At 42.0% G+C, this 26,392-nt stretch overlaps 5 protein-coding genes across 5 annotated transcripts; 3 read left to right on the plus strand and 2 right to left on the minus strand.

The window, feature by feature from the left end:
• Positions 1-1,440: 1,440 nt before the first annotated feature.
• Positions 1,441-6,299, plus strand: aqp8a.1 (aquaporin 8a, tandem duplicate 1). The gene is made up of 5 exons (XM_063221277.1): positions 1,441-1,763; positions 3,112-3,238; positions 5,235-5,449; positions 5,739-5,873; positions 6,015-6,299. The coding sequence occupies exons 1-5, from the start codon at positions 1,492-1,494 to the stop codon at positions 6,055-6,057; spliced, it is 792 nt and encodes a 263-aa protein (XP_063077347.1). The 5' UTR covers positions 1,441-1,491; the 3' UTR covers positions 6,058-6,299.
• A 2,381-nt stretch (positions 6,300-8,680) lies between these two features.
• Positions 8,681-15,265, plus strand: aqp8a.2 (aquaporin 8a, tandem duplicate 2). The gene is made up of 5 exons (XM_063221278.1): positions 8,681-8,970; positions 9,498-9,624; positions 10,448-10,662; positions 13,345-13,479; positions 14,256-15,265. The coding sequence occupies exons 1-5, from the start codon at positions 8,714-8,716 to the stop codon at positions 14,296-14,298; spliced, it is 777 nt and encodes a 258-aa protein (XP_063077348.1). The 5' UTR covers positions 8,681-8,713; the 3' UTR covers positions 14,299-15,265.
• A 2,196-nt stretch (positions 15,266-17,461) lies between these two features.
• Positions 17,462-18,387, minus strand: hbae5 (hemoglobin, alpha embryonic 5). Its single transcript, XM_063221279.1, has 3 exons — positions 18,275-18,387; positions 17,964-18,171; positions 17,462-17,719 (listed from the first exon to the last, which is right to left on the minus strand). The coding sequence occupies exons 1-3, from the start codon at positions 18,367-18,369 to the stop codon at positions 17,591-17,593; spliced, it is 432 nt and encodes a 143-aa protein (XP_063077349.1). The 5' UTR covers positions 18,370-18,387; the 3' UTR covers positions 17,462-17,590.
• A 1,502-nt stretch (positions 18,388-19,889) lies between these two features.
• On the plus strand, positions 19,890-21,146 carry hbbe2 (hemoglobin beta embryonic-2). The gene is made up of 3 exons (XM_063221280.1): positions 19,890-20,129; positions 20,503-20,725; positions 20,934-21,146. Exons 1-3 carry the CDS (start codon positions 20,038-20,040, stop codon positions 21,060-21,062), a joined length of 444 nt encoding a protein of 147 aa, XP_063077350.1. The 5' UTR covers positions 19,890-20,037; the 3' UTR covers positions 21,063-21,146.
• Positions 21,147-23,220: 2,074 nt separating this feature from the next.
• hbae4 (hemoglobin alpha embryonic-4) lies at positions 23,221-26,347 on the minus strand. Its single transcript, XM_063221281.1, has 3 exons — positions 26,031-26,347; positions 25,496-25,700; positions 23,221-24,751 (listed from the first exon to the last, which is right to left on the minus strand). Exons 1-3 carry the CDS (start codon positions 26,120-26,122, stop codon positions 24,623-24,625), a joined length of 426 nt encoding a protein of 141 aa, XP_063077351.1. The 5' UTR covers positions 26,123-26,347; the 3' UTR covers positions 23,221-24,622.
• Positions 26,348-26,392: the final 45 nt, after the last annotated feature.

The raw sequence follows: 26,392 nt of genomic DNA on the forward strand, positions 1-26,392 counted from the left end.
CATAATACATATACAGTACACATATACTGTAAGCACCATAAGTGTAATCACCATTAAAATCAAACCACAATAGCTAAGGATTGGCACATTGATGGGGGGGTAAACTGTATGCACATAGCCCTCTCGCGGCTTGTAAGGGCCAACATGGCACGGTATCAAAAAAATCATTGTGGACGGATGGATGTATGATTGACTGCTGGGGCCGGGGAGTTGCATCCATGCACGAAAGGGGAATTGAGGCCAACGAGGTTGCAGCAGCAGGCAGACACAACGGCAGGAAATGTCATAGCCTCCTTATCCTTTAAGGGAGGAAGGAATGTTATATTCCCCAATCCTTCTAGAATGTTACAAACATTCTATTGCTCCCATAGAAATTAGTGATAAAAAAAAAAATCCCGCCGCATTATGACATCATAGTGAGCACTCAGAATTTTGGTAAAGTTCTAGTCACTGGGCCTACTACAGTATACCATGCAGCCAACCCCATGCCCTCCCCGTCTTCCTGATTAGCCCAATGCTGCTTTGGGAGTCAGTTTTTTTTCTCTTCACATAAAAAGGATGTGAAACCAGAAAAAGGTCTACTTTTGCCACTCTCGGTGTCTGGCATTCTCTCACAGTAGGCCCACTAAACAAACATGACCCAGCTTGGAGCGCAAGTTCAAATTGGAGTGAAGACTAGCCAAAGCAAATGAAAGATTTTTCTAAAGAATAACAAAAATAACACTCTGCTTGCACCCCTGGCGTGCAATGGAGTGGAACCAGAAGTCTGTGTCTGTAGCATAACCTTTAATTCGTATTTACCATCTACAATAATATTGAAATGAGCCTTGTGTGACGTAGTCTATTTTATTACTGCATTGAATGTGGCTTGCATAAGGGTGTTTATAAGCTGGTCATAAATGCTTGGGTGCAATATTGGTAATTGTATAATCAGGATTCAATACAAACACTATGGTGTCCTATCTGGTCTATCAGTGATATTGATAACCTGACAGCGTATCACGATCAGTAATCTTGATTACTTGCTGTTGTTGCATGAGAGAGAGAGAGAGAGAGAGAGAGAGATAGAGGGAGAGAGAGAGAGAGATACAGAGAGAGCATTACTGTATGAATGCTTGTTGCAATGATAAACAGCGTCTCGTGGAAACAGAAGGGTGGGAACTGACCACTCCTGCCTCATGCTTCATCCAAAACTACACATCCACACCCCCTCCCTCCCTCTCTCCCTCAACTGCCCCCACTCTAGTGCAACTTTATCAGTGCTGGATCACGGGCATCGGCCACACTCGGACAAAACACAACCTCTGACACACAAACACACACTGCCTTTCTCTCTCTCCCTCTCTCTCTTTCTCTCTCTCTCTCTGACACTTGCCTCGTGCACACACACACACACACACACACACACACACACACACACTCACTCCATACAGACCAGACGCACACACATACACAGCAGAGCACAGCAGCAACAGCAGCAGCCGAAGTAGCATGTCAGCGTCTGAGTCCAAGACTGAGATCTTTGACATGTCCAGCAACCCTGCGGCTCTGGATCATGGTGGCAAGGGCCCGAGTGGCGGCGTGGTGGGGGTGTTTGAGCACTACGTGCAGCCCTGCCTGGCTGAGCTGCTGGGATCCAGCCTCTTCATCTTTGCCGGGTGCGCCTCCGTGATGGGCAACGTGGGGGTCAGTGGCAGCGTGCAGCCTGCCCTGGCCCACGGCCTGGCTCTGGGCATCGCCATCGCCATCTTTGGAGAGATCAGGTGAGGTGGACTTGTCTGTCTGTCTGTCTTTCCTTCTTTCCTTGTGTCATTCTTTCTTTCTATTACATTCAATTGGGAATTGTCATGGCCAACTTTGAGGAGATCAGGCTCAGATTGAATTGACTGTTCTTTCTTTCTTTCTTTCTTTCTTTCTTTCTTTCTTTCTTTCTTTCTTTCTTTCTTTCTTCCTGATCCATTGGAATTTGCCACCTTTGACTGCAGTTGTCCCCTTTAATTCTCTCCTACATTGCATTAGTCTTGGCATTGTTATTTACTTCTTTTATAGGGAGATTGGCAAGATCAGGTAGGATAGACTGCTCAGCTGGACTGATTGCTTCCTTTTAATTCAATTACATTCTATTGCATTCCATTCTATTACATTCTATTGCCATCACCATGCTTGCGGGGACATCAAGGGTTGACTATCTAGCTTTCAGTTATTTTTCCCCCACTAATCTTACATTACTTTTCATTACATTCTCCTCATGAGGTGTTTTTAGCCAAAGCCTTTTAGAAATGAAGACACTGAACAACTGGAAAATATGTTTCCAACTATGAAGAAATAAATTACTAATTGTGATATGAAGTATCTTCACATTGGAATACACTTACCAGATGCTTTTATCTAAAGTGACGTTAAAAAGTTATTTTACGTTCAAGGTATTAGATACAGACCCTGGACTAATATACCGCTAGATGCCTTGCTCAAGGGAGCTTCACTCATGGATGAATGTGTAAAAGACCACCCATGTTCTTTCTATTCTTGTAGACCTTGACAATTACTTAAAGCTGGACAGATCATTGTGACTCTGATGTTTTATTGTTGTTTATATTGTTGTTACTGTATATTACTTGTATTAGCCATTGTGCTATAGTTGTCCATCACTGATACTTAATTTTAATCTTTGATGACAAGATTTTTTTGTAGAAAATGTAATGCTGTGAAAAAAGGTGGTTTCCACACCGTTTCATCTTTTTTTTTTTGCCTTGCCTGAATCCTAGGCTACATAATCACTTTTTGACACAGCCAAGAGTAATGTAATTTGCTCCTGGCAAATGCATCAGTCTAATATAATCAGATACAATTCTCCATTCATTCCCAGTATGGTGTAAGTCATGATCAACAATCCTTCTTGTCAGGAAAACATCCCCTTGTCAGAAGCTGTGTACTGTACATAAAGCCTTTATGTACACAGCTTCTGACAGTCTGGGATGTATGTAGTCCAATAATAGCTGTTTATATGCCTAATGGGTGTGTGTGTGTGTGTGTGTGTGTGTGTGTGTGTGTGTGTGTGTGTGTGTGTGTGTGTGTGTGTGTGTGTGTGTGTGTGTGTGTGTGTGTGTGTAGTGGTGGGCACTTCAACCCAGCTGTGTCTGTAAGCGTATATCTGGTGGGTGGCTTGGAGGTGATCCTGCTGGCTCCATACATCGTGGCCCAGATATGTGGAGGGATGATTGGAGCTGGCCTGGCTAAGGTACATGACTTATTCCAGGATCTGTGGGTTTTATACGGTACTAACCATGCCATTGCATTTTGTTCACTACAAGAACCTAATGGACAATTGATTGGCTAAGGTAAATGACTTAACTTAATCCAGGATGTGCACTTACATTTGAAGAGCTCTTTTCCAAAATGAGATGTACACCATTATTGACTTTTTGCATTTTAATATTGGAATTGACTGTTAAGAAGTCCTATCATCTACAGTGTATGTGTGAGTTCTTGCCATTCAAATGTTTTGAGAACAAACTTGTTAAACCTCTAGAAAAATGCATTTTGCAATGAAATTCAATACAATGCCCAATACAAAAATGTCAATTTCCCAGCGTTCTACAAAACAGATATATCTCATATTGGAAAAGAGCTCTTCATTTTTTGCATCAGTCAGGCCATTGCACTTTCGGAGCTGGTTTGGTTTTATTGACGTATTGACTTAATACTGGGTCTGTGCATAATCTTACATTTTATACCAGCCATAGCCTAGAAATCTAGACGCCCCTAGCGATCGGAAATTGAATTTGCTCCCGGGGGCTTTTTGCTGTACGGGTCTGGCTCGCCAGGCTATACCTGCCATGCCATTGCACATTTGGAGCTGGTAAATGAATATAAATTCAAGGATCTGTGCACGTTTTAAACCAATCATGTCATAGCACTTTCAGAGCTGGCTTGTCTAAGGTACATGACTTATTCCAGGATCTGCGCATGCATTTTACACCAACCATGCCATTGCATTTTTGTTCACTACAAGATATTAGACAGTGGTAGATTTGAGAGGTTTTTTGGGGTCATTTTCCCCTAATTAGAATCAGGCAAAGTACACTCATCCAATCCAGCATAATTAAGTGCTAACACACTGTTTAGTGCAATATACAAAATGATACAATAAATACAAAAGCAGTACAGAGCCTATTGAAAAATAGATATAGTCAAGTCAAGTCAGCTTTTATTGTCACTTTCATCATATGCACAAGACATACAAGGAAAAATAAAATTACGTTTCTCTCTACACCATGCCAGGACAAGACATATACAAAACTGACATTTTTCAGACTGACATAAAGTGCAAGACAGGACAGGTAACAGTGATGGACTGGTAACAATGGACAATAATAAATAATAAATACAGTACAAAGGAACATTTAACTTTTAACATTTAACATTCAACATTGAACATTGAACATTGAACATTTAACATTCAACATGTAACAGAGATAGATAAATAAAGATTGTAGACACTACAATTATAGAAATAATAACAGTGAAGTGACAATATAATAACAATACAAGTGGTTCCAGGACTGAGGTAGTGCAGGTAAGGTACAGTCCCTGGTACTGTGTGTGTGTGTGTGTGTGTGTGTGTGTGTGTGTGTGTGTGTGTGTGTGTGTGTGTGTGTGTGTGTGTGTGTGTGTGTGTGTGTGTTCGTTCTTGTGGGGTAGTGCAGGTACAGTCCAATGTACAGTATACTGACATAGCAAAGGCAATATAGGGTCCAGATTTCAAATAAAATGTATATATTTTGGATGTACTTGTGAGAAATTGACATCTATCAGTGAGTTAATCACATGCAATACATATTTTTATGTTGTGATACAGGTTTTAAATTCAATTGTTCAATTATTCAAATGTGGTTGTTAAGAGAGGTCATTGTTTTCAAATGACTTATAAGCAACTATTAAATTTGGCAAGGGTTGTCTGGAGAACCTTGACACATACACTCATATTGCATCATAAGCCTACACTGTAAGATTAGAAGGTTCTAAGAAGAGCCATTGTATGGGGGCCTTTTGGCATGAACCTATTGGAATTTGGAAGAACCCCAAGATTTTCTAATAGGTTCCTCTTTCCCCTTTACCATACCAGAATCCCAACAGATGTCAATTTCCGCAACTCCCTGGTGAAATGTGATGATATTCAGAAAATATTGCTTGATTAAACATTAACACTAACACAACTTGTTCTCTCACCCCAGTTAATCTTCGCCGAGGAAACCTTCAACGCGGCCTCCGGAGCTGCATTTAACGCCGTCGTCAACTCCGGAAGTGTCGGGCGCGCAACGGTTGCAGAGATGATCATGACCTTCATCTTGACCCTTGTGGTCTGCATGGGCGCAATCAACGACAAGACCAAGGTTCCATTCGTCCCTTTCTGCATCGGGCTGACGGTGACTGCCAACATCCTCGCCGGGTATGTTGTTCATGGCAAAATCCTCAGTGAGGCGCTAGAGTGCCGTGTTTGAAATCTCCCCAGGTGCACTTTTGAACTCAAAAACACTGTCCTTACGTGACATCAAAATACTTAACACGTGCCACGAACTCTACGTTGAACGATTGTTAACTTGTGATTTGGAAAAAAAAAACCTGAAATGACATTTGTTGTCCAAATAATCACCAGATATTTAAATGCAAATAGCCTAGATGTCGGTTTCCTTCAAGTTATGGCTTTTGTTAACATACATTTGGTGACACCTCCCTAGGGGATCTGTCTCCGGAGCCTGCATGAATCCTGCTCGAGCTTTTGGTCCTGCTGTTGCAGCGAACTATTGGACCTACCACTGGATTTACTGGGTCGGCCCTCTGACTGGTGCTCTTTTGACGGTTACATTTGTAAGGTAGGAACGGGTCGTTTACTTTTACGCACAGATTTACGCATAGCAATTTCTTTCTTTCTTCACGGTTGTCTTTTCTTTGATGAATATGATGTGGTAGTGTAATATTCTCCTGTTCATATTCGTCGTTTTCTTGCCTTGCAGGTTGCTGATGGGGGATCAGAAGAGACGCGTTATTTTGAAATAACTCGGATGGACGTTGAAAAAAACCTTTACAACAACATTGTATAATAAAAAAACAAAACTCGTTTTTATATTTCAGTTTTATACGAAATGTAGGCCTATAGACACATTTAGAAACCACTGATTTAAATGTTTATTTGTACATGTTTTTCCCCATTTTTGTGAACAGGTTACTGACATGAAATATATGAAGTAATAATTGAAATAATCAGCGTTCAGTGCGTCTGGAAATTCTTGTGTCTGGTATTGATTTCACGCATACACAAATACACTGAAATAAACGTAATATTTGAAGGTGATTTAAGAATTGAGCAATAATTTATATTGTCCTGAAGGTCACTTGTCCATTGCATGATAATGGTCTCATAAAATCACATAAAAGTGTGCTGGAGGCATGATCAAGGAATAATTCCTCAAAGGCACAGGAGCCTATCACTGTACTAAATCAAATTCACCTCTCAAAGGGGGACTCATGGCCACACAGAGAAATGACAGTGCCAGTGTGTAAGTAGGAAGACTTAGTTGCCAAATGACATACATTTTGGAACATTTTGGTTTTTTTTCATTGGACATTGCATTGCATTGCAGGTTTAAATGGTATATAGGTTTAAAAAGTATGTTCTCAATATATGCTATTTGGATGGCAAGAATTGTGATAGGACTTGATGATGATTGATGATAGGACTTCTGAACAACCATTTCCAAAAATAAAATGCGAAGAGTCAAAAATGGATACATCGTTTTGCAACAAAACTCTTGTAGCTGCCTGTCAGTCAGGGCTGGATTGGTAATCTGGCATACAGGGCATGTTCATGGTGTCCTGACAATCTCCAGGGGCCAATAGGTTTGTTTTCATTTGGGGACTGGCACACTGTTTAGAGGGGATGGCCAGGGCCGGATTAAGATGGCATGGGGCCCCTAGGCTACAGGTTGCTGTGGGCCCCCCAAGAAGGCAGATTCCGCAACACATTTACATAGACAGTGTCATAAATACGAGCTTGGATTTAAGGATAACATATCTACCAATTGTGCTAAATGCAACAAATACATTTTTCAATATTGAATCTTGTCACAATTCTGCATTTTTTCACCTTTGGGCATTCAGGGGGCCCCTGGCAGGTGGGGGCCCCTAGGCTGCAGCCATATCTAGCCTGTGTGTTAATCCGGCCCTGGGGATGGCCCATTGGTCCATCTTAATATAGACAGTGGACTGAGTCAAACACGATATAGTATGAAAATGGCTGGTAGAAGGGGCCAGTTTAAGACAAAAATGCCCAAGTGGTTTGCCTACAGTAGCCTATTGCTTTGTAAAACAAATATTGAGGCTCTCAACATCTTATAACATGTGACATAGTATCACAATGGGTCTGTCCTGTACCCTGAAAGTGTACTTTTTGGCTGTGACATTTGACAATACAAATTAGGCCTACCTCATATATAAACAGTGTGATATGGTCTGTCTGTTTATGACACAATTGAAATTGACGGATGATGATTAAATTAAGAGAAGAAACAGTGAAAAAATTCTGTGGAAAAAAAGCCGATTTCAGCATTTTCTAGAGTTTATTTGGTCTACAACTTGTTCACCTCACACTGCATTTTTTTTACTCTGTGGATCTGCCCTCTCGGTGAACTCAGTCACTCACCCCATTTGGAAATCTTCTACAGCCCTCATAATTTCTTGATACCAATAAATGTATCCATCCAAAAATAACAAAGGCATATTTTATTAAGGCTCAAAGGGCATCAGAGATGAAAAGCACTGCAGGATTTTATGACCCATTCACCAGGCATGGAAGGGAAAGAATTAACACACTCGTCACACACGTCACACACGCTTGCAAAGCCAGTGTTTTTAAGTCTAATATCAAATTTTCTACACCATAAAAAGAGAATACACAGTCCCATTTGATTTCAGTCTTCAATACCACTGTAAGTGGTAACACTGGCAAGTGTTAAATTAAGACTGTGAACATATAGGCCTAATAGGCCTATGCTCCAACACTGTATTAAAATGAACTCCAAACCTTAATACAACACTCAAAAGCTTGAATTGACATGAAATTCAGTGGAACCTATATACAGAGAATATATAGTATTCAGTATGCCCTTTAATTATCCCGCCATGGGGAAATTCATTTGTTGCAGCAGTAACATACAGATTGTGCAAAGACAGTAGACAGCATACATACAACACAGGATAGGGTCATTGACGTTAACTGCAGATTTTTCCTTGACAAATATGAATGAATGAATGAATGAATGAATGACCATAATGTCACCATTCGTAATGAACATCACCAGACAGTCAGTAAAACTGTATTAACGACAAAATGCAATTATTGGCGAGCTCTATTTGTTCTTCAAAGAAGGGGCCGTTGTGCCCACGTGGGAGGCGTGTCAGATTAATAGGCTACTGGGTTCTCCTGGGACAGTAGCCTACACACAATGTCAAATCATCACTTTTCTTGCATTAGTTAGTGACCTGTCTTAACCCGCACCTTGGTCGGAACTGGCAGGAACAAGTCCCTTGAACAATTCAGGTCAAGGTGAGGACACGAAGGTGCCTTTAGTAGACTATAAATGGACGTCGCAGTAGTAGTCTAGCCATCAGTCAGGTATAAAAACTTGACATCAATAGGGTAGGCTATTATCAAACCATGGCGGACGAGAAAGTAGAACTTCGAGATGTGGACCGGCCATTGACCGGAGAGGGCGGTAAGAAACCCCAGAAACCGCTGACCACTTTCGACAAATTCATCCAGCCCTGTCTCGGAGAAATCATCGGAACAACTTTCTTCGTTTTTATCGGATGCGTCTCCGTGATCGAGAACGTGCCTGCTGCAGGGAGGGTGCAACCGGCGCTCGTGCATGGCTTCGCTGTGGCAATTATGGTGGCGGTCATGGATAACATCAGGTGGGGCCGGACAGCAAAAGCACATCATACTTTACCGTTAACATGCAGTGTATGGAACGAAAATTGCAACTTGATTTTTTGTATGTCCAAAATGCGGCATTATGCAGTCTATGGTGCTGCAGAGTTCAAAAATAGCCAATGCAGCTTTTGTTTTCCAAATATTTAATTTCCTTAGTTATTCAGACTATAGGCCTATTATAATTACTATACTGCTGTACTACTATAATATACATTCAGCTTTGATACTGACTTAACTGATTAAATATCTCACACACACACACACACACACACACACACACACACACACACACACACACACACACACACACACGCACGCACGCACGCACACTACACTTGGACATCAATTGCAACAGTACAAAGTATTGAAAATACGTGAACCTTGAAGTTAGTGGGATCTATTCTGAGGGTGGTGATGTTCTGGGCGCCTTCATGGAGCGCATTTGATATTATTTCCTGTTCCTTTTTTTGCTTTCTTCATGTGTAATTACAGTATTATTTCATTGCAGTGGCTCTCACTTCAACCCTCCTTTCACCATTGCCATCTACCTGTGTGGGGGCATGCAGCTGGTCATGGTCCTCCCATACCTGGCCAGTCAGCTGGCCGGGGGGCTACTGGGAGCCGGAATGGCCAAGGTGCGTAAAAGAAACATAATATTACATCACACTTTGATGACACTTTTTATCCAAAACGACTTACAGTGCTTTTTTAGTACAGGGTATTGTTTACAGTCCCTGGAACAGTGTGGAGTTGGGTGCCTTGCTCAGGTGCACCTCAGCTCTTGAGTGAGATGGAAGGGTGGGATTCGAACCTTTCATCCTCTGACCTAAAGTCAGTCTCTTTAACCACTAGGCCATGGATGTCCCCATAATAGCACACAATAGTGCAAAATAATAGTGCAATGTAAGCAATGTAAATAGAATATGGCTTGTGGCCTCATGATGATGTCACAAGACGTCATTGATGACAGAAGTTTAATTCAGTTTCTTGCAAAAGCGCAATTCAAAGGTCATTTTCTTATTTGCAATTGGGATGTTGAATCGGGAAAAGTCCCACAATAGTTGTTTATAGGGTCTGACAGCGGAGAAACTTTATTTTTTCTCCTACTCTACTTTTACTAGGTTTGTACTACTACTACTACTACCACTACTAGGTACTCTTTATCACACAAGGCTCTTTTCATTTAAAGACATTAGTCTGCAGTCAGTGCTGGTCTGAGATCAAGATAGGTCATGTTACAAAATAGAAATATCCTCCTGAAAAATAATGATGATAATAATACTGATCATAATGGTACTACTACTGCTACTACTACTACTACTACTACTACTACTACTGCTACTACTACTACTAATAATAATAGTAATAATAAATACATACATTCATTGTATGTGACATGAAAGTGTCTGTATGTATTTGACGGATAACCATCCTTGTATCCTTGTCACATTTCCCCAGATTATGGTACCTTCCGAGCGCTACATGAACGCCACGGGAGCTGCGTTCGACATTCTGAAGTCCGACGAGCAGCTGGTGGGAGCCATCTGTGGGGAGATCTTCATGACCTGCCTGGTCACCATGGTGGTCCTGCTGGCGGCCGTCAACAGCAAGACCAAGAGCCCCATGGCCCCGTTCCTGGTGGGCTGCACCGTCATCATCAACATCCTGGCAGGGTGAGCGAGCGTAGAAGACCCCCATAATGCACGCTACATTGAAAAGTTAACTACCATAGTACTACTCTACTATGACATAACGCAGGGCCTTTCTGCCTCTTTTCCACTGCAGTTTTTCTGGTAGGCCTACAGCTCGACACAGCGCGACTTGGCTGCCACTTTTTGCTTTTCAATTGGGCATGACACAGCTCAATCGAAGAGCAAAAAGTGGTGGCCGAGTCACTGTCCCGAGTCAGCAGATGGTTATGCGATTCATTACTGAGTGAAAGATGACTTTCGCGACCACTTCTACTGTCAGAAAACCCTGAATGCAACATGTTGACAGAAGGAGTGTTGTGGGAAAGACTTCATATGAAAAATCGCTTTACATACAGATTTGTATCAACTGCTGGCATTCCGTGATGAAAAACATTCTCACAGCGAGTTTATTTGAACAGCTTTTTTTCATTACGGTGTAGATTTTGAGACAGGCATGCCACGTGCACCGCGCAAACTACGTCATCCTACCTTGTGCCCCTTTAAAGCCTTAAAGCCCACCTGGGAAACTCCAACTCCCATTGGCATTGCCACATAGCACTCTGCAGCACACAAGTGCACACAACAAAATTGCATTTATACCCCAACTGTGCAAGGGGGCAGCCCCCAATGTCACCCCAACGGAGTAGTGCAGCAGGTACCATGCTCAGGGTACCTCAGTCATGGAGCAGGATGGGGGAGAGCACTGGTTAATTACTCCCCCCACCAACCTGGCGGGTCGGGAGTTGAACCAGTAACCTTTGGGCTACAAGTCTGACGCCCTAACCGCTCACCCATGACTGCCCAACCTTATTCATGACTGCCCCCATGACTGTAGCTTTTTTTTGACAAATGCCCCCCCCCTCTTCCCCCCTACCATATGCCTGCCTGCCAATGCTCCCCATCTAACATCATGATGATAATCACAGCCAGTCTACTCTGATAGCACACTATCTCCTTCTCAATTTCCCCTGGAGGGCTCTCTAACATCCCCTGGGGAGCTGTAGAGCCCCTAAAGTGAAACACTTAAAGTAACAGTAGGTGAGTTTGACTTGAGTTGCTCAAAGATCTGCATAAGGCTGAATGTCTAATATGGTTTTAAAGGAACAGTCCACTGCGTTTCCATACTTGTTCTATGTTCTTCTCTGACCAGTGCTGTTACGAATCGCTGGGCCACCTTTGGTCCTTTTGTCGATGCTGCACATCCACCTCATCTAGTCTAGACTGTGGACCAAAAGACAGACACTGATGTGGAATCATGCCAAAACATCCCCTTGTTCACAGAAGACATGTTATTGCTTTATAGAGCATTGTAGAATTCATTGGGTACAACTGTTTTTGTCCTACATTTCTGATCTAGTTAAATGTGATCCCTCTGTGTTATTTTTGGGGGATTTTAGTGTAGCTTGACCTGCAATAAAGGCTTGCAGGGTTAATCTGTGTCTAAACGTGTGTTATCACCAACCATTATGGCACTGATTAACTAGTATAACACAATGTGTCTTGTGTTCTTTCTCACAACTTGCCACCAGTGTAGACCCACATCCTCTCTCTGATAATAGTGCTTTATTGCGCATTTTATTGAATGTGAATGTAGTGTGTATAGATATAGGGTTTTTTTACACTCATTTATTTTATTATATATTATTATATATTGTTTTTATTTCTAATTTGATTTCACTGTGTAATGTACCTGTACAGTATGTATTGAACATTGACATTTGCGAATATGCATGCTGTCTATTAACCTATTTAGACCTAACAAAAAAAAAGCAGAATTGGCCACGATGTTGAAGGTACAGTATATCACGAAAGTGAATACACCCCTCATAGTTTTTGCAGATTTTTGAGTATGTCTTTTCATAGGAAAGCATTACAGAAATTTCACTTTGACACAATGATTAGTGACCTTTTTACAACATATTTAACCGCTTACATTTCTTGTTTACTCAGAAAAAAACAAAATACAGCCATTAATGTTTGAACATGTACTCACAAAAGTGAGTACACCCCAGATTAAAATCCGGTAGAGAAGGGGCTGTGTTGGCTCGAATCGTCTCGAAATGAAACAAAATGAAAAGGGATGAAAAGGGAGGTCATCAGTGTGCGTTTCAACCTTTCTTTGCATTGAACTTTTACATTTTGAGTCTGCATCTGGCATATATAGATTGGTGTGAGATTTGAATGCAATCCTATGGAGAATATCATGATCTGCTTCAGTAGTCACAGTGCATGTTGACATGCACGTTTCTTTTAGGTGTATTTCAGATTGCCAATGTTGACAGCATTCATGCATCCCCAAACCATGTCAGTCCCACCACCATGCTTGGCTATTGAGAGGATACACCTTTTTTGTAAAACTCACTTGTTTACCACCACACATGCTTGACACCATCTAAAGCAAATTTGTTTTGTGTCCAAGTGAAATTTCTGTAATGCTTTCCTATGAAAAGATATACTCACAAATCGGCAAATCTGTGAGGGGTATACTCACTTTCGTGATATACTGTAAATAGACACTGCAGCGTCTTAAGGGTGGTGTTGCATCGATGCTGCTCTCAATCTGATGAATGCGTCAAAAAAAGAAAATAAATATAATATTGTTTTAATATTTTAACATGATTTATTCTTCTGTGTTCCCTGGCACATGCTGCTGTGACGGTGCAGAGGTGACGTGTCTGGAACGTGTCTGAACCCGGCCAGGGCCTTTGGGCCCGCGGTGATGGCGGGCTACTGGCAGTACCACTGGGTGTACTGGGTCGGCCCACTGACTGGCGGAGTGCTGGCGGCAGCTTTAGTCAGGTGAGTACCGCTCTGTAACCAGGGGTGGTCTGGGGGAGAAAGAGGGCCCGGGCACTTTTGGCTTAAAGGGGCCCCTCATAATTTGCAGGGCAGAACTGACTCCCTGGTGGGCCCCACAAACTCGTGAGCCCCTAATTTCTGAAAATAGGGCCCCACGAGAGTGCGGGGCCCACCGGGAAACGTCCGCTATGCCAGATGGACAGTCCAGCCCTGTCTGTAAATACACCTGGAGGAATCTCCCCAAACATGAACTTGAAGGAGAATTCCTGCCAATTTCAACATGCAGTTGTATTGCTCACACTACCCTTGACCTGTCAGTACCTGACAACTAGGCATTTTATGCCCATTACATGTTGAAATTGGCAAGAAAATATCCTTAACCATGTTTCTACAAATGAGAGAATGGCACTTTCTAGTTCACTTTCCAGTGAGCACCTTGTTTCTGAGATAGTACCTATTTTGTGTGCCATATGTATGTACCCCTGAAGGTGGGCCTACAACATCAATCATCTCATAATTATTATTTCACTTGCCATGCTGTCATGTAATTATAAAGCACATTTATGTTCTTGTGTTTTATTGTAAATCGTAAAGCACATTGAACTGTGTCTGCATGTGTGTATGAAATGCGTTGTACAAATAAAATTACATTATACTGTGTATTACAATACATATTACATTACAGTATGTCATAAAGGATCTATGCGTTACGGCAATTGAAACTTGCTGAGCAAAATAAAAATAATGTAATAAGCTTCTTTTCTCTTGTCTTCTAGGCTGTTCCTTGGAGATGACAAGATTCGAGTCATTATGAAATGATACCCATGACAAAATACATTCCAAAAAGCCTTTTGTACAGATATAGCTTTGAACAATTCTACAATTCGTATTTGTCTTAGTGTTCGTTTTTGGTTCACCACTTTTTTTGTTGCCACATTGTTGTGTGTGTCCATCCTTGGAAAAGTTGTGTGTGTCCATCCTTGGCAATGTACCAGCTGTAGGTCAAACATTCACCAGCTGGAGAGACATGAAATGCTCTAATTTCAAGCAGATACCTGCCAAACACTTGGTTACTCATTTAAATGAAGGGCACTGGAAACTGCTGATATGACTCTATTGTCCTGCGACTGAGATCGTTTATTTTCTTATCTCACAGATAATTAAAGCAGGTTAATAGTCCAGTCGCCCATCATGTAGGCCTATTCAGCAGAACATGCACAGTAACATTTGCAGTGTGGATTCAACACTTGCAGAGTATGACTAACACTGTTAGAGTTGTACTCGAGAGTGTACTGTATGTGTTGAATTAACACTCTACTATTCACTATGCGAGTGTTACCCAAAAGGGTTTCAGTTGAAAGCTGCATGTGCCTTCTTCCTCCTCTCACAGTCCAGCTCTTTGATAACATGGCCTGGATGAATGAGGACCTTCATAGACACAGAGCAGGAGTGCATTTCTGGAAACCATAGTTGCTAGCTTTGTTAGCTACTTTATTGTTTGCGATGCAATTTTCCATTGACAACTACCCAAGTTGCTAACTGCGAACAACTATGCTTTCCAGAATTTGAGACGCTGAAATGAAAGTTTCAGCCAACCATCACTCTTGGGTGTGTTGTGTTTCATGTTTTATGTAGCTCTGGGATGATAATGAAAATCAACAATTGTTGTTCGCTTGGCAATGGCAATATTTCAACATTAATTTAATGTTTTCCCCATAGCAGACTTTTGGTAAAATGATTGTACTCAGTATGCTCAAAATGAATGCAATTAAAGTACCATCCTGTTCCTGGCACATTTGTCAAACTCGAGTCTTTTTTTTTGCAAGGATACAAGTATGGTTTACTGGTCACATAGCACATAGTCACTTCGGTGAAGCATGCATCACAATGAATTGGCCTGTGTAACAAGTGTGTGTGCATATGAGGAAGGCAGGAAGGATGAATACTATAGGAATAGGAAGGACGATTATTTAGGCCCACACCCTCCAACTTATTCACAAACATACACACGCACACGCACACGCACACGCACACACACACACACACACACACACACACACACACACACACACACACACACAATGCGCATTTGGTCAAGTCTGATAAATTCAATGAACTAGCTTGCACTTCATAGATGAGATAAAGGTTTTACAATCCTGATAAGCCTCTTGCACAGTCAGAGTTACTGCACTGGGTTACCCATAGATGTCAGCAAATGTCTTCTCATAGGTTTGAGGTAGACTGCTCAACTTCATAGCCTACACTCAAGATCAGGGCTGGGTTCATGGCCATAACTACTATTGAGGACACAGAGGTCATGTCCAATGTATTTTTTTTCAGTAATGTAAAATTTATCTATGATGAAAATTGATATACTGTTTGATCAACAATTATAAAATCAGTCCGTATACGACACTCCCATACGACACTCAAGGCAGTGATTAACAAAAACAAACTTAAGAATTTGATTGAAGTATTTGAAGAATTCTAAGTGTACAGTATACAGTACAGCACGCAGTATTTGACTTCAGTATTTGAAAATGTCTGGTTAAGGCCCTGGCAGGCATTTTTTACAGCCCCTCAGACATTTGAGCCTATTTCATACTAAAATCCTGCTTGATTCAGTTCACCGTACATGGACTAATGTCAGCCAAGAGGGACTGTATGTCCACCGGGAAAATGCCATGTACACCAGATTGTGATAAGATATACAATAGGAGGAATTTATTTCAGTGAAATATGAAATCTGACAAAAAAAGTCCTATCGTATCGCAATAAGATGCCATTTTTGCTGTATCATTTTCAGACTACTGATCGTCACCATAAGGCAATTTCCCAAATGATTTGACCGAAATGTTGTTGAATAAATTACAACTGCTATTGAGGGCAGCGTTCATGACCAGGGCCGTAACCAGACATTTTGAAATACCGAGGTCAAATACTGCGTGCTGTACTGCATACTGTACATTTAGAACACTAGTACTTGTACATTTAGAACAATACTTCAAACAGTCAAACAGTCTTCAGTCAAACTCTCAAGTTTGTTTTCATTAATCACTGCCTTGAGGATAAATGGGGGTGGCGTATACAGCCTGAATTTATCATTGTTGATCATATTTAGATTTTCATCATATATACATTTACATTACTGAAAAAATACAGAGGACATGACCTATGTGTCCTCAATGGTAGTTACGGCCATGTGACCTTGCTTGCGAAACCTCTACTCTCGTCTTTACCATGACTGTCACAGATGTCGTCGTTGCTACATATCTTGGTCACGCAAACTCCCATCGCCGCGATTTTAAGCACGTCTCCAAACCCCTTTACGCACGACTCCAAACCCCTTTACGCATGATAGAGACTGACACACAGATCTCTGAATCATTACGCAGATGATCACTCAGTCATTTTATCACTTCTTCCAGATTGGACAACGTCATTCGCGTACTGAGTCATGTTTAGATTTAATAATACAGATAATACAAATTCGAATTTCTTAAAGAATGCAAATAAAATGCATCGAAAATGTTCTTCATATCGTCTGAAACCACTAGGCCTACATAGCCTACAAAAAAAACTCGAAACTTTAATATTTATTTATTTATCACAAGTTTGCCAGCGACACGACGTGTTATTAAACCCAGTCAATAAAGGTCAGTCCAACGCTGGTACATGTGGGTCGCACCCTCTGAATCCTTGGATAGAGGTCACATGTCTGCACATAGGCTACAGCATCCATTGGCAGTATTATGCTCCAGCGTCAAAACGAACCAGAGGATTATGACAGAGATTTTGCACATCTTTGATGCTCATAATTTACGTCTACATCAATGAATATATTACAGGCCTACTTGCTAACCTTTGATGTAAAATGTGTTTGCTAGATTAGATGACATCACGCTTGATACACACAGACACACGCACAGACAACATGGATATCCATTGTATTACTTAAGTTGTTTTATTATTGTCTTTCTACAGAGACTTTCAGTGTCTCAGTTGAAGGTACACTGCACATCAAAGATAACCTGGCTCTCGCCAGATCGCCGTTTCCCCGCTCAGCTGCGCAGACAGGTTATATTAGCGCCAGGTTATATCAGTGCGATGCCTATCGGTATTTCTCAGCGAGGGCCAGGGCCACCTGGGAGAGGAACTTGTCCACGGCGAGGTGCAGCTCGGGGGTGAAGTCTGCAGGATACCTGTTGGCCAGGACCACCAGGATGTTGTGGGAGAGTATCTAAGAGCAGGAGACAAAGAAAACATTAGATGGGCCGATCAAACGCCTACACAGCCATGTTTACGCTGGGAGGACCGAAGACACACAATGAAGTGTTACATTGACTCTACGTGTTTCATTAACACTGTCTGGGTTTTTTTTTTAACTGTAGGCCTAGCCTATATAGCTTTGGTCTCTCATTCCACCTTCTCCTTGTCTTGTAATTTCCGTAAAGGGAAGTCACCAAAAATAGTGGCCAAGTTACCTTGAAGTTTGCTGGATCCACCCTCAGTTCAAAGGCATGGCGTTCGCTCAAAGTGAGGAGGCCGGTTTTGAGGTCGTCAATGTTTGCCACGGCGAGGTTGATTCCGGACATCACTCTCTTTCCGTGCTCCCTCACTGGTGCGGACCCGGGGCTCAAGTCTGGCCAGTGGGCAAAGTAAGTCTTGGTTTGGGGGTAGACCACCAGCATTCTGTGGGGAAAGAAGAAGATGTACACATTCTATAAATTCATAAACTTTGCATCACACTACTCCCCTCAATGTATAGCTTTAAATTACATTCAAATGGGCATGCCTGGATAGGGCGTCATTTCCAATTTCATCGGCATCGCCAGCCGCCTTGTCCCAGAAGGTCTTCACAGCCTTCTTGTCCTTTTTGGTGAGGCTCATCTTGTACTGATCTCCAGATTGCCAGAATATTCTGTATATACATACCCATTGCTGCTGTTTTTATATGGTGGTGAGTGACCACAAGACCGGAGTCCCACCTTCTGTCGGCCACATGCCAAACTGAACCCTTGCCAGCTAAACGAACGTTCGAGCATCCTCCCATGGCATGACTAAAGATTATGGACAACGCCCCGTTTTACTTCTGAGAAATTTCGTCGAACTCATAATTCTTCCTCAATTAGGCCTGTATGCATAATATCAAAACATCAGAGGTTTTAGATTCAGTTTGTCACCATACTGCGGTAAATCCAATCATCATCTAATAAGTTAACAACATTAGGATGCATAAGGCAATAACCGAATATGTGATCTGTCGTTACGCATTAGTAAAACTATGCACATAACAGGTAAAATGATTGTAAAATTATGTAAAATGATAGCCCTACATGTTTTGGCTGGTAGCCTATCCCATTCGGTAAGAAAAAAACAACAAAACAAAACAAAATAAACAGGCTACGACTCTTTAGGCAGCCATTATCTCAAATTGCCCAATATAGCCTATAGGCCAATAAATATTGATGGAATTTATTTCCTTGAAAGAGGACTAAATGTATTGAAACATGGTTTGGCATAGAATAGGCAGTCAAATAAAATATGAACAGGCATTTAGGCCTATACTTGGTTGCTTATTTTCATTTAGCTTCAATGAATCCCAGTAATTGTTGGCATGAGTAGGCCTATCAAATGCAGCTTGATATCGAAAAAAATCACAGAACATCACATGAAAACGCCTATAAATCAGGTCGTTTTTTTAATATTAGGTTTATATGAACATTGCAATGCTAAGTTGACTTGGGGAGTCGTCATTGCCGATAAGAGACATGGGAGAGTGCGTGTGTGAGAGAGATAAGCCCCCTTTACACGACCTGACAGCACTGGTTGGTCGTCACGTTTTCGAAATTCAAGACATCTTCAAGTTTAATTACCATGTCCAGGTCTATTCCCAGTTAGGCCTAACTGGAAGCAAGCTATAGATTCGAGCATTTCTTAACATGTTGAATTATTTTTCTTTTTTTTCTTTCTTTGTTTTGGTAAATTGGTACATCTAAGCAACAAAAGAAATCGTAAGCAACCCATTTCCCTAGTTGATTCTTATTGCCTTTCTGTAGCCCCTTAATGCGCGGCGTACCTCCAGTGGCACGCTGTAATAGACATTGAAATGTAACTACCATAACACTACAATACTATGACACAACACAGGCCCTTTAGTAATGCACCACGACTTGGTCATTACCATATTGGTAACAATGAATTTATAAAGCCGCGCCTTAAGGGGTTAAATAATTTGGTCAAGGTATCAAGGTATTCCATGTCGCTTACCCTCCATAAATCGATACATCACCCAACACGTTAACACGTTAACACAGACATAAGCTTAGTCATAAATTGGTAATAGCGCACTTCAACGTCACCGAGGTGTCCCCAGATACCCCCTGAAACTGAAAAGGCGGGGTCACGAGTGCTATACTTCCAAGGTAAAGAGCAGCATCCAATAGATGTGACTCTTTTCACGCAAGGGAGGTGTCGGTTAAATGCATAAATAGGTCGGCAAGACATGTGTAAAAGTTATGATTCCATAGTAAACAGGAACAATCATCGAACACCACCATGGTTCAGTGGACAGACAAGGAGCGCGCGATCATCACCGATATTTTCGGCAACATGAACTATGAGGAAATCGGGCCCAAAGCCCTGCAGAGGTAAGGTATACATGGATGATGCAGTATATGCACCATTTTATCATACTTGGTTTTGTTATTTGGGATTTTAACACGTTTCGTTGTTGTTTAGATTCTCTCTCTCTCTCTCTCTCTCTCTCTCTCTCTCTCTCTCTCTCTCTCTCTCTCTCTCTCTCTCTGCGTGCGTGCGTGTGTGTGTGTGTGTGTGTGTGTGTGTGTGTGAGAGAGAGAGAGAGAGAGAGAGAGAGAGAGAGAGAGAGAGAGAGAGAGAGAGAGAGAGAGAGAGAGAGCGAGAGAGAGAGCGTAAACAACAGCGAAACGTGTTAAAATCCCAAGAGAGAGGGAATGCCAGATCGAAGACTAGCCTATAACTGTCTCTGCACCTTCTTTCCAGGTGCCTGGTCGTGTACCCTTGGACCCAGCGTTATTTTGGCGGCTTTGGTAACTTGTATAACGCCGATGCCATCGCGGCCAACCCAATGGTGGCCCAGCACGGCATCACCGTGCTCCACGGCCTGGACCGGGCCGTGAAGAACATGGATGACATCAAGAACACCTACAGCGAGCTCAGCGTCCTGCATTCCGAGAAGCTGCACGTGGACCCAGACAACTTCAAAGTGCGTAGAACTACTCTCTCTCTCTGTCTCTGTCTCTGTCTCTGTCTCTCTCGGTCTCTCTGTCTCTCTGTCTCTCTCTCTCTCTCTCTCTCTCTCTCACACTGATTAACTGGAGTTTGTTTCCTAATGAAAACAAAAAGGTAGGCTATGCGTTAAGGTGAATGGGTGAAGTAATTTGGAGTTTTGTGTGTTTGTTTCAACTTCGCAGCTGCTGGGAGACTGCCTGAGCGTGGTGGTTGCTGGAAAGATGGGCCTTGCCTTCACACCAGAGGTCCAGGCTACCTGGCAGAAGTTCTTGGCTTGTGTGATCTCAGCCCTATGCCGCCAGTACCACTAAATGGACGATTGGCTCCTTGGGCACATACAAGCGACAACGCACACTGCCATTGCTGTGCAAGATCAATAAAAGTGACATCAACCCAAATCTTGTTTATTATTATTATTATTATTATTATTATTATTATTATTATTATTATTATTATTATTATTATTATTATTTTGTCTCGTGTACTGGAACTCCATTTACAAAGGCAGGTGGTAAATCAAATCAAATTATTTTAAATTAATATATTGGATGACGTGCTCTAGCTCTAGTGCTATCTTTTCTTTTCGCAGTTTGAAAGCCAATTCAATTGGTAACGCTATAGAAAAGAGATTTATTTAGTACCTTGCCTTCTTGCCTAGGTTCGTTCACCTTTTAGTGCAGCGTAGGCTATGCGCACACACACTGTTATATGCGAGTCAAGAACATAGGCCAACACAGCAAGACGAGAGGGCTGTTCTAAAGCACAAAGGCTTTAAAAGTAACTGTTGTCCGTAAATGGCAACAGCGCCGCTTAATTTGTTGTATGTGACTTAAACAGAATTGAAGCTTTATTTTTTGGCAATGGAGTTGTTATTTTGGTTTGAAATCGTTGAAAAATAGACGTTTGCCGTGCTGATTCAACACGTGGGCCTACAGAGTAGCCTAAATCGTAACACTCAAAGTGTAATTTCATGGTGTGAGTACAACACTAGCACATGATATTGCGTATGTTAACAGTTATTAACTGGTAGGCTTTTACAGGTATGCAATATCATGTGCTAGTGTTGTACTCACACCATGAAATTATACTTATACTTTTACTTTTGACACTGAACGTTTCATTAGGCCTATTTGTGACGCTACAACGAGTTCAGCACTTCGAACTCTCCACTTGTGGTCCACTCAAAGATCGATGGCTTCAGGACCATGGACAGCGATCTGAGTCAGGCCTGGTGCACGTGCTGTCAAGGTGGACATGTTGTTTACAGGTTTTCCCTTGCGCCGTGGGCGGCTCATGAAGTGCAAATGCAAACAACTTCAGGCGTCTTCCTTAGGAATGCAGTACATCTGAATGTGTCAGAGTTTGTCATTTGTATTTAGGAGGCACAGTCGAGGAGTAGGGCCAAGTATGCTACAGACAAAAAATGTGTCCCCTTTCAAAGTGCGCTTAGATAGGGCTGCGGCAACTCTTTGATCGGCCAATCAGAGCAATCTGTCAGCCTACGTCAGCAACAATTTTGTTATATTACTTTCTGGATTCATTAAATAATTCACGGCCTGCAGATGGCGCCGTAGAATTATTTAAAAAAAAAACCTGCCTTAAAATGTGAGGAAGCCTGTGACTTGAGGTCAGAGAGTTGTATAAAGTAGACGAATAAGTACTGTTATTGATGTAATAACAACACCAGTAGTATGATATTGCATCTGCAGCTGTAACATACTAGTGTATGTAACAGTATGGCGAATTCGGGTAAACTGGGCCACCTTTTTTTGCATATAAGTGAATGGCCCAAAGTGGCCCAATTTCCGTGAATTCACCATATTTCTACTATACACAACTCTGCTTGAGGTTGTGCTCATGTGTTGCCTTAATCTTTTCAATATTAAATATTGCTACTACACCATCTTACTATAGCCTACTTTGTTTTGTGACAAGAAAGACAAGACCTACAACTACTCTGCTGCTGCAATAGCTGCAACTACAGATATGTAATAGCAATAATTAAAAAAGTGAAAGTGAAAGCCCATTGGGAAACTCCAACTCCCATTGTCATTGTGACACAACACTCCACAGCACACAAGTGAACACTGCACACTGCACACAACGAAATTGCATTTATGCCTCACCCGTGCAAGGAGACAGCCCTTAGTGGCGCCCCATGGGAAGCAGTGCGGTGGGATGATACCATGTTCAGGGTACCTCAGTCATGGAGGAGTATGGGGGAGTGCACTGGTTAATTACTCCCCCCACCAAGCTGGCAGGTCGGGAGTTGAACCGGCAACCTCTGGGATGCAAGTCTGACGCCCTAACCGCTCACCCATGACTCCCCAGATTAGCAATAATCTAGTAATCAACTTAACAACAGCAACACCAATAACATTTAAATATCGTTTGATACACCATATCTACAAAAAAAACAAAATCACACACCCAGGTCATCAAATAAATAACTTTATTACAAAAGTTCTATCTTATCTCTTCAGTCTATGTTTCGGACTTGTTGCCTCATTTCTCCAGGTCATGTTATCCAAGCAGTTCAGTTGACAGTGATTGGGAGCAACTTCACGTCCTCTTAGCGCTGGAAAGACATTTCTGCTCCCCCAGTGGTGGTTCTACTGATTTGGGGGCCTGAGACAAAGTATAGACAAGGGGGGCACACTTGAGGTATTTTTGCTGGCATTTACTATGGCGGGGCTGACTGCTGTGGGCCTGCCCCTACAGTGAACAGTTTTGGTGGGGCCCATAGGCAACTTCCTAGTCTGCCTGTTGATAAAACTGGCTTTGTGTTCGCCATTCCAAGAATGTCATCCGTGGTTGTCTTTCAAGCTCCAAGAGGACACATAGTATTTGTAAACAACTGAACTCTTTTGATTCACCTTTTGAAATCTATTTTTATATGGTAACTTGGGTCTTTATTGTGATAGGAAAGTGAAGAGTATTGCAAGAAACAAGTAGGACAGATGGGGTGGGCTTAAGAAATGACCCAGGCCATATTCACACCTGTGTCCCTATGGCCATGTACCCGTATATAATCCAGGTGTCTTAGCCGACACAGCACTCTTTGGGTTTATGACTTGTGAGAGCAGTTCCATAAAGAGCGGTTTTGCAAACTTAGTCCGTTCACATGTAGGAATGGTCTAGCACAATGTCCCATTCCACAAGCAAGTCATTTTAATACTGTACATCCTGGTCATTTGACCTCCTTTAGACAAATTCCTTGATTTCCTTGAATCTACCTGAAGATGAAAGATGACTGAAACGTTGTATTCAAACACCTGAAGAGGCCTAAATAAGGGTGCCATGTAACTGGCAAAAGAATAATCTCAGAAACATTAATGACATGTTATTGTTAGGCTATTCATGACAGTTGTCATAAGGTGTCATTCTGTGTTGTCCTAATGTGTCTTGGAATGTCAAGTTGACATTGTTTGGGTGTCATGACATTCCAAGGCTGAATGAAACATTATAACAACATCAATAAATTGTCATGAATGTTTCTGCCATGGGTCATGTCATTCTTATGGCAATTACATGACACCCTTATGAAGACCCCGTCAAAGAAAGTGTTACCTTTACAAGGAAGTGGAATGGATAGTGTGCGGGACTTTTCTCACACCTGAATGACTTGTAAGAGCAACAAAACGTTTTCATGAGCAGTCTTATGTGCAGATGTCAACTATTCTATGTATATTTCTCTTGTGTGCAGTCTTCGTCTCTACATTTCTCTCATATATCTCTCTTGTGTGCAGTCTTCATCTCTAAGTTTCTCTCATATATTTCTCTTGTGTGCAGTCTTCGTCTCTACATTTCTCTCATATATCTCTCTTGTGTGCAGTCTTCATCTCTAAGTTTCTCTTATGTGCAGTCTTCTTCATCTGTATTTCTCGGAGAGCACAGCAGCAAACGCCGACAGGTACTTGTCACAAGCAGCGTGGGCTATCGGGTCAAACTCGTCCCCCATGTGACACGCCAGCGTCACCAGGACACAGTGGGAGAAAAGCTGGGGGATGAATAGGAGAGAGCACACGTTAGACCAGGGATGTCAAACTCAGGCCCGGGGGCCAAATTTGGCCCGCGGAGCCATTTTATTTGGCCCGCGAGATCATTTCAAATATGTATTACAGTTGGCCCACATACACCACAACTGTATAGCGTACTAAGATTTGAACATGAAAATTTGCATATCACAGGAAAATGAGTGGGACCAGGCCATTGAAAAAGCTCACAATGAAATGCAACAGAATATGTGCAGGCACATTTGAACTATGATGGGAATCTGTTCAAACATAAATTTAAATATGAGCAATTTTAGTCAATTTTTGTAAAAACATATTGAGTTTGGCCTGCGACTTCAATCCGGATTTTGATTTTGGCCCTCGGTCAATTTGAGTTTGACACCCCTGCGTTAGACTGTTACTTAGGATGTAGGACAAGAGTCTGCCATTGGATGCATTGAGAGAATGGAAGGCTTTCCGGGGTAGGCAGAGGGGTCTGTTGTCCCGGGCCCACCCAGGGAGAGACGGGCCCAGAATTAAGTTCTCATTACATTGTATGTATTGCTTTGGGGGGCTTTCCAGATGACTTTGTCACGGGCCCGGCCAAAGCTGTCAGTGACCCTGCATGCACACACACACACACACACACACACACACACACACACACACACACACACACACACACACACACACACACACACTACACTTGCACATCAATTGCAATGTACGGAATATTTAAAATAGGCAACCTTGAAATTAGTGGGATCTATTCTCAGCTGATAGGCATGGAACCTGCTGAGGGGAGCAAGCGTAGTGGTCAGGGTGGTGATGTTCGTGGCCCCTTCGTGGAGAGCTTCCACAATCTTCTGGCCCAGAGAGAGCAGTGGCGCCGACCTGGGGCTGATGTCCAGATGAGCAAAATACGTTTTGGTCTTCGGAAATGTCGTAAACATCCTATGGACAGACAGTATATTATGTTACTTTTGGTGGTAATCGTCCATCTTTTATAAACATACGTCATCACGTGCGTAATGTATGAGTGACATCATGCGTAATGTGTGCATTATGCTTTCATGATGTTAAATGTCAGTTATTTCAATTGCTGGTAGATTAGCCTATATGCATGTGCTTATGAAGCAATGAAGCAACTTCACCAACTTGTCAACACATTGTAATGAACATGATGACATGTTTACATGATAAACATCCGTTTGGAAATTCACCCAATACATATCATTGCCATATAAAAACAGATTTTAGGCTTCTATTATCAAATAACATTACCTTAAGAGAGCCTCAGAACCAATATCCTCTCCAATTGGTAACATCCTGTCCCATATTCTCACAAGCAGTTCTTTCTCCCTCTTTGAAAGCATCGCACACTTGTTTGCGATGCCTGGGTGGCTGTTCCGAGAATTACCGCTCCTGAAGATAGAAGTGCGTGCCACAAAGTTTCCGTTTATTCCAACATCGTGGCGTCCGTTTAAATTATACTCATCATGCGTCGTTGTAAAAAAAATAAATTGAACTCTTTATCAATGAATGGTTTTGCAATTAGGAGTTAGAAATTGAGAAATTAGTAGAGAGAAATATTCCTTCGTCCTGTGTTGTTAGTGTGCTGGACAGCGACCAAGTCACATGAGGTC

Source organism: Engraulis encrasicolus, chromosome 17 (assembly GCF_034702125.1).
Source record: "Engraulis encrasicolus isolate BLACKSEA-1 chromosome 17, IST_EnEncr_1.0, whole genome shotgun sequence".
NCBI lineage: Eukaryota > Metazoa > Chordata > Actinopteri > Clupeiformes > Engraulidae > Engraulis > Engraulis encrasicolus.

Excerpts from the sequence above, each read along its gene's own strand:
- aqp8a.2 (XM_063221278.1), top strand. The coding sequence starts at position 8,714 with ATGGCGGACGAGAAAGTAGAACTTCGAGATGTGGACCGGCCATTGACC. Across the intron at positions 10,663-13,344 it reads ATCATCAACATCCTGGCAGG|AGGTGACGTGTCTGGAACGT; the intron begins GTGAGCGAGCGT and ends GTGACGGTGCAG. Across the intron at positions 13,480-14,255 it reads CTGGCGGCAGCTTTAGTCAG|GCTGTTCCTTGGAGATGACA; the intron begins GTGAGTACCGCT and ends CTTGTCTTCTAG.
- hbae5 (XM_063221279.1), bottom strand. The coding sequence starts at position 18,369 with ATGAGCCTCACCAAAAAGGACAAGAAGGCTGTGAAGACCTTCTGGGAC. Across the intron at positions 18,172-18,274 it reads GGAAATGACGCCCTATCCAG|AATGCTGGTGGTCTACCCCC; the intron begins GCATGCCCATTT and ends CTTTCCCCACAG. Across the intron at positions 17,720-17,963 it reads TGGATCCAGCAAACTTCAAG|ATACTCTCCCACAACATCCT; the intron begins GTAACTTGGCCA and ends TCCTGCTCTTAG.
- hbbe2 (XM_063221280.1), top strand. The coding sequence starts at position 20,038 with ATGGTTCAGTGGACAGACAAGGAGCGCGCGATCATCACCGATATTTTC. Across the intron at positions 20,130-20,502 it reads GGGCCCAAAGCCCTGCAGAG|GTGCCTGGTCGTGTACCCTT; the intron begins GTAAGGTATACA and ends CCTTCTTTCCAG. Across the intron at positions 20,726-20,933 it reads TGGACCCAGACAACTTCAAA|CTGCTGGGAGACTGCCTGAG; the intron begins GTGCGTAGAACT and ends TCAACTTCGCAG.
- hbae4 (XM_063221281.1), bottom strand. The coding sequence starts at position 26,122 with ATGCTTTCAAAGAGGGAGAAAGAACTGCTTGTGAGAATATGGGACAGG. Across the intron at positions 25,701-26,030 it reads GGTTCTGAGGCTCTCTTAAG|GATGTTTACGACATTTCCGA; the intron begins GTAATGTTATTT and ends GTCTGTCCATAG. Across the intron at positions 24,752-25,495 it reads TAGATCCCACTAATTTCAAG|CTTTTCTCCCACTGTGTCCT; the intron begins GTTGCCTATTTT and ends TTCATCCCCCAG.
- aqp8a.1 (XM_063221277.1), top strand. The coding sequence starts at position 1,492 with ATGTCAGCGTCTGAGTCCAAGACTGAGATCTTTGACATGTCCAGCAAC. Across the intron at positions 1,764-3,111 it reads GCCATCTTTGGAGAGATCAG|TGGTGGGCACTTCAACCCAG; the intron begins GTGAGGTGGACT and ends GTGTGTGTGTAG. Across the intron at positions 3,239-5,234 it reads TTGGAGCTGGCCTGGCTAAG|TTAATCTTCGCCGAGGAAAC; the intron begins GTACATGACTTA and ends CTCTCACCCCAG.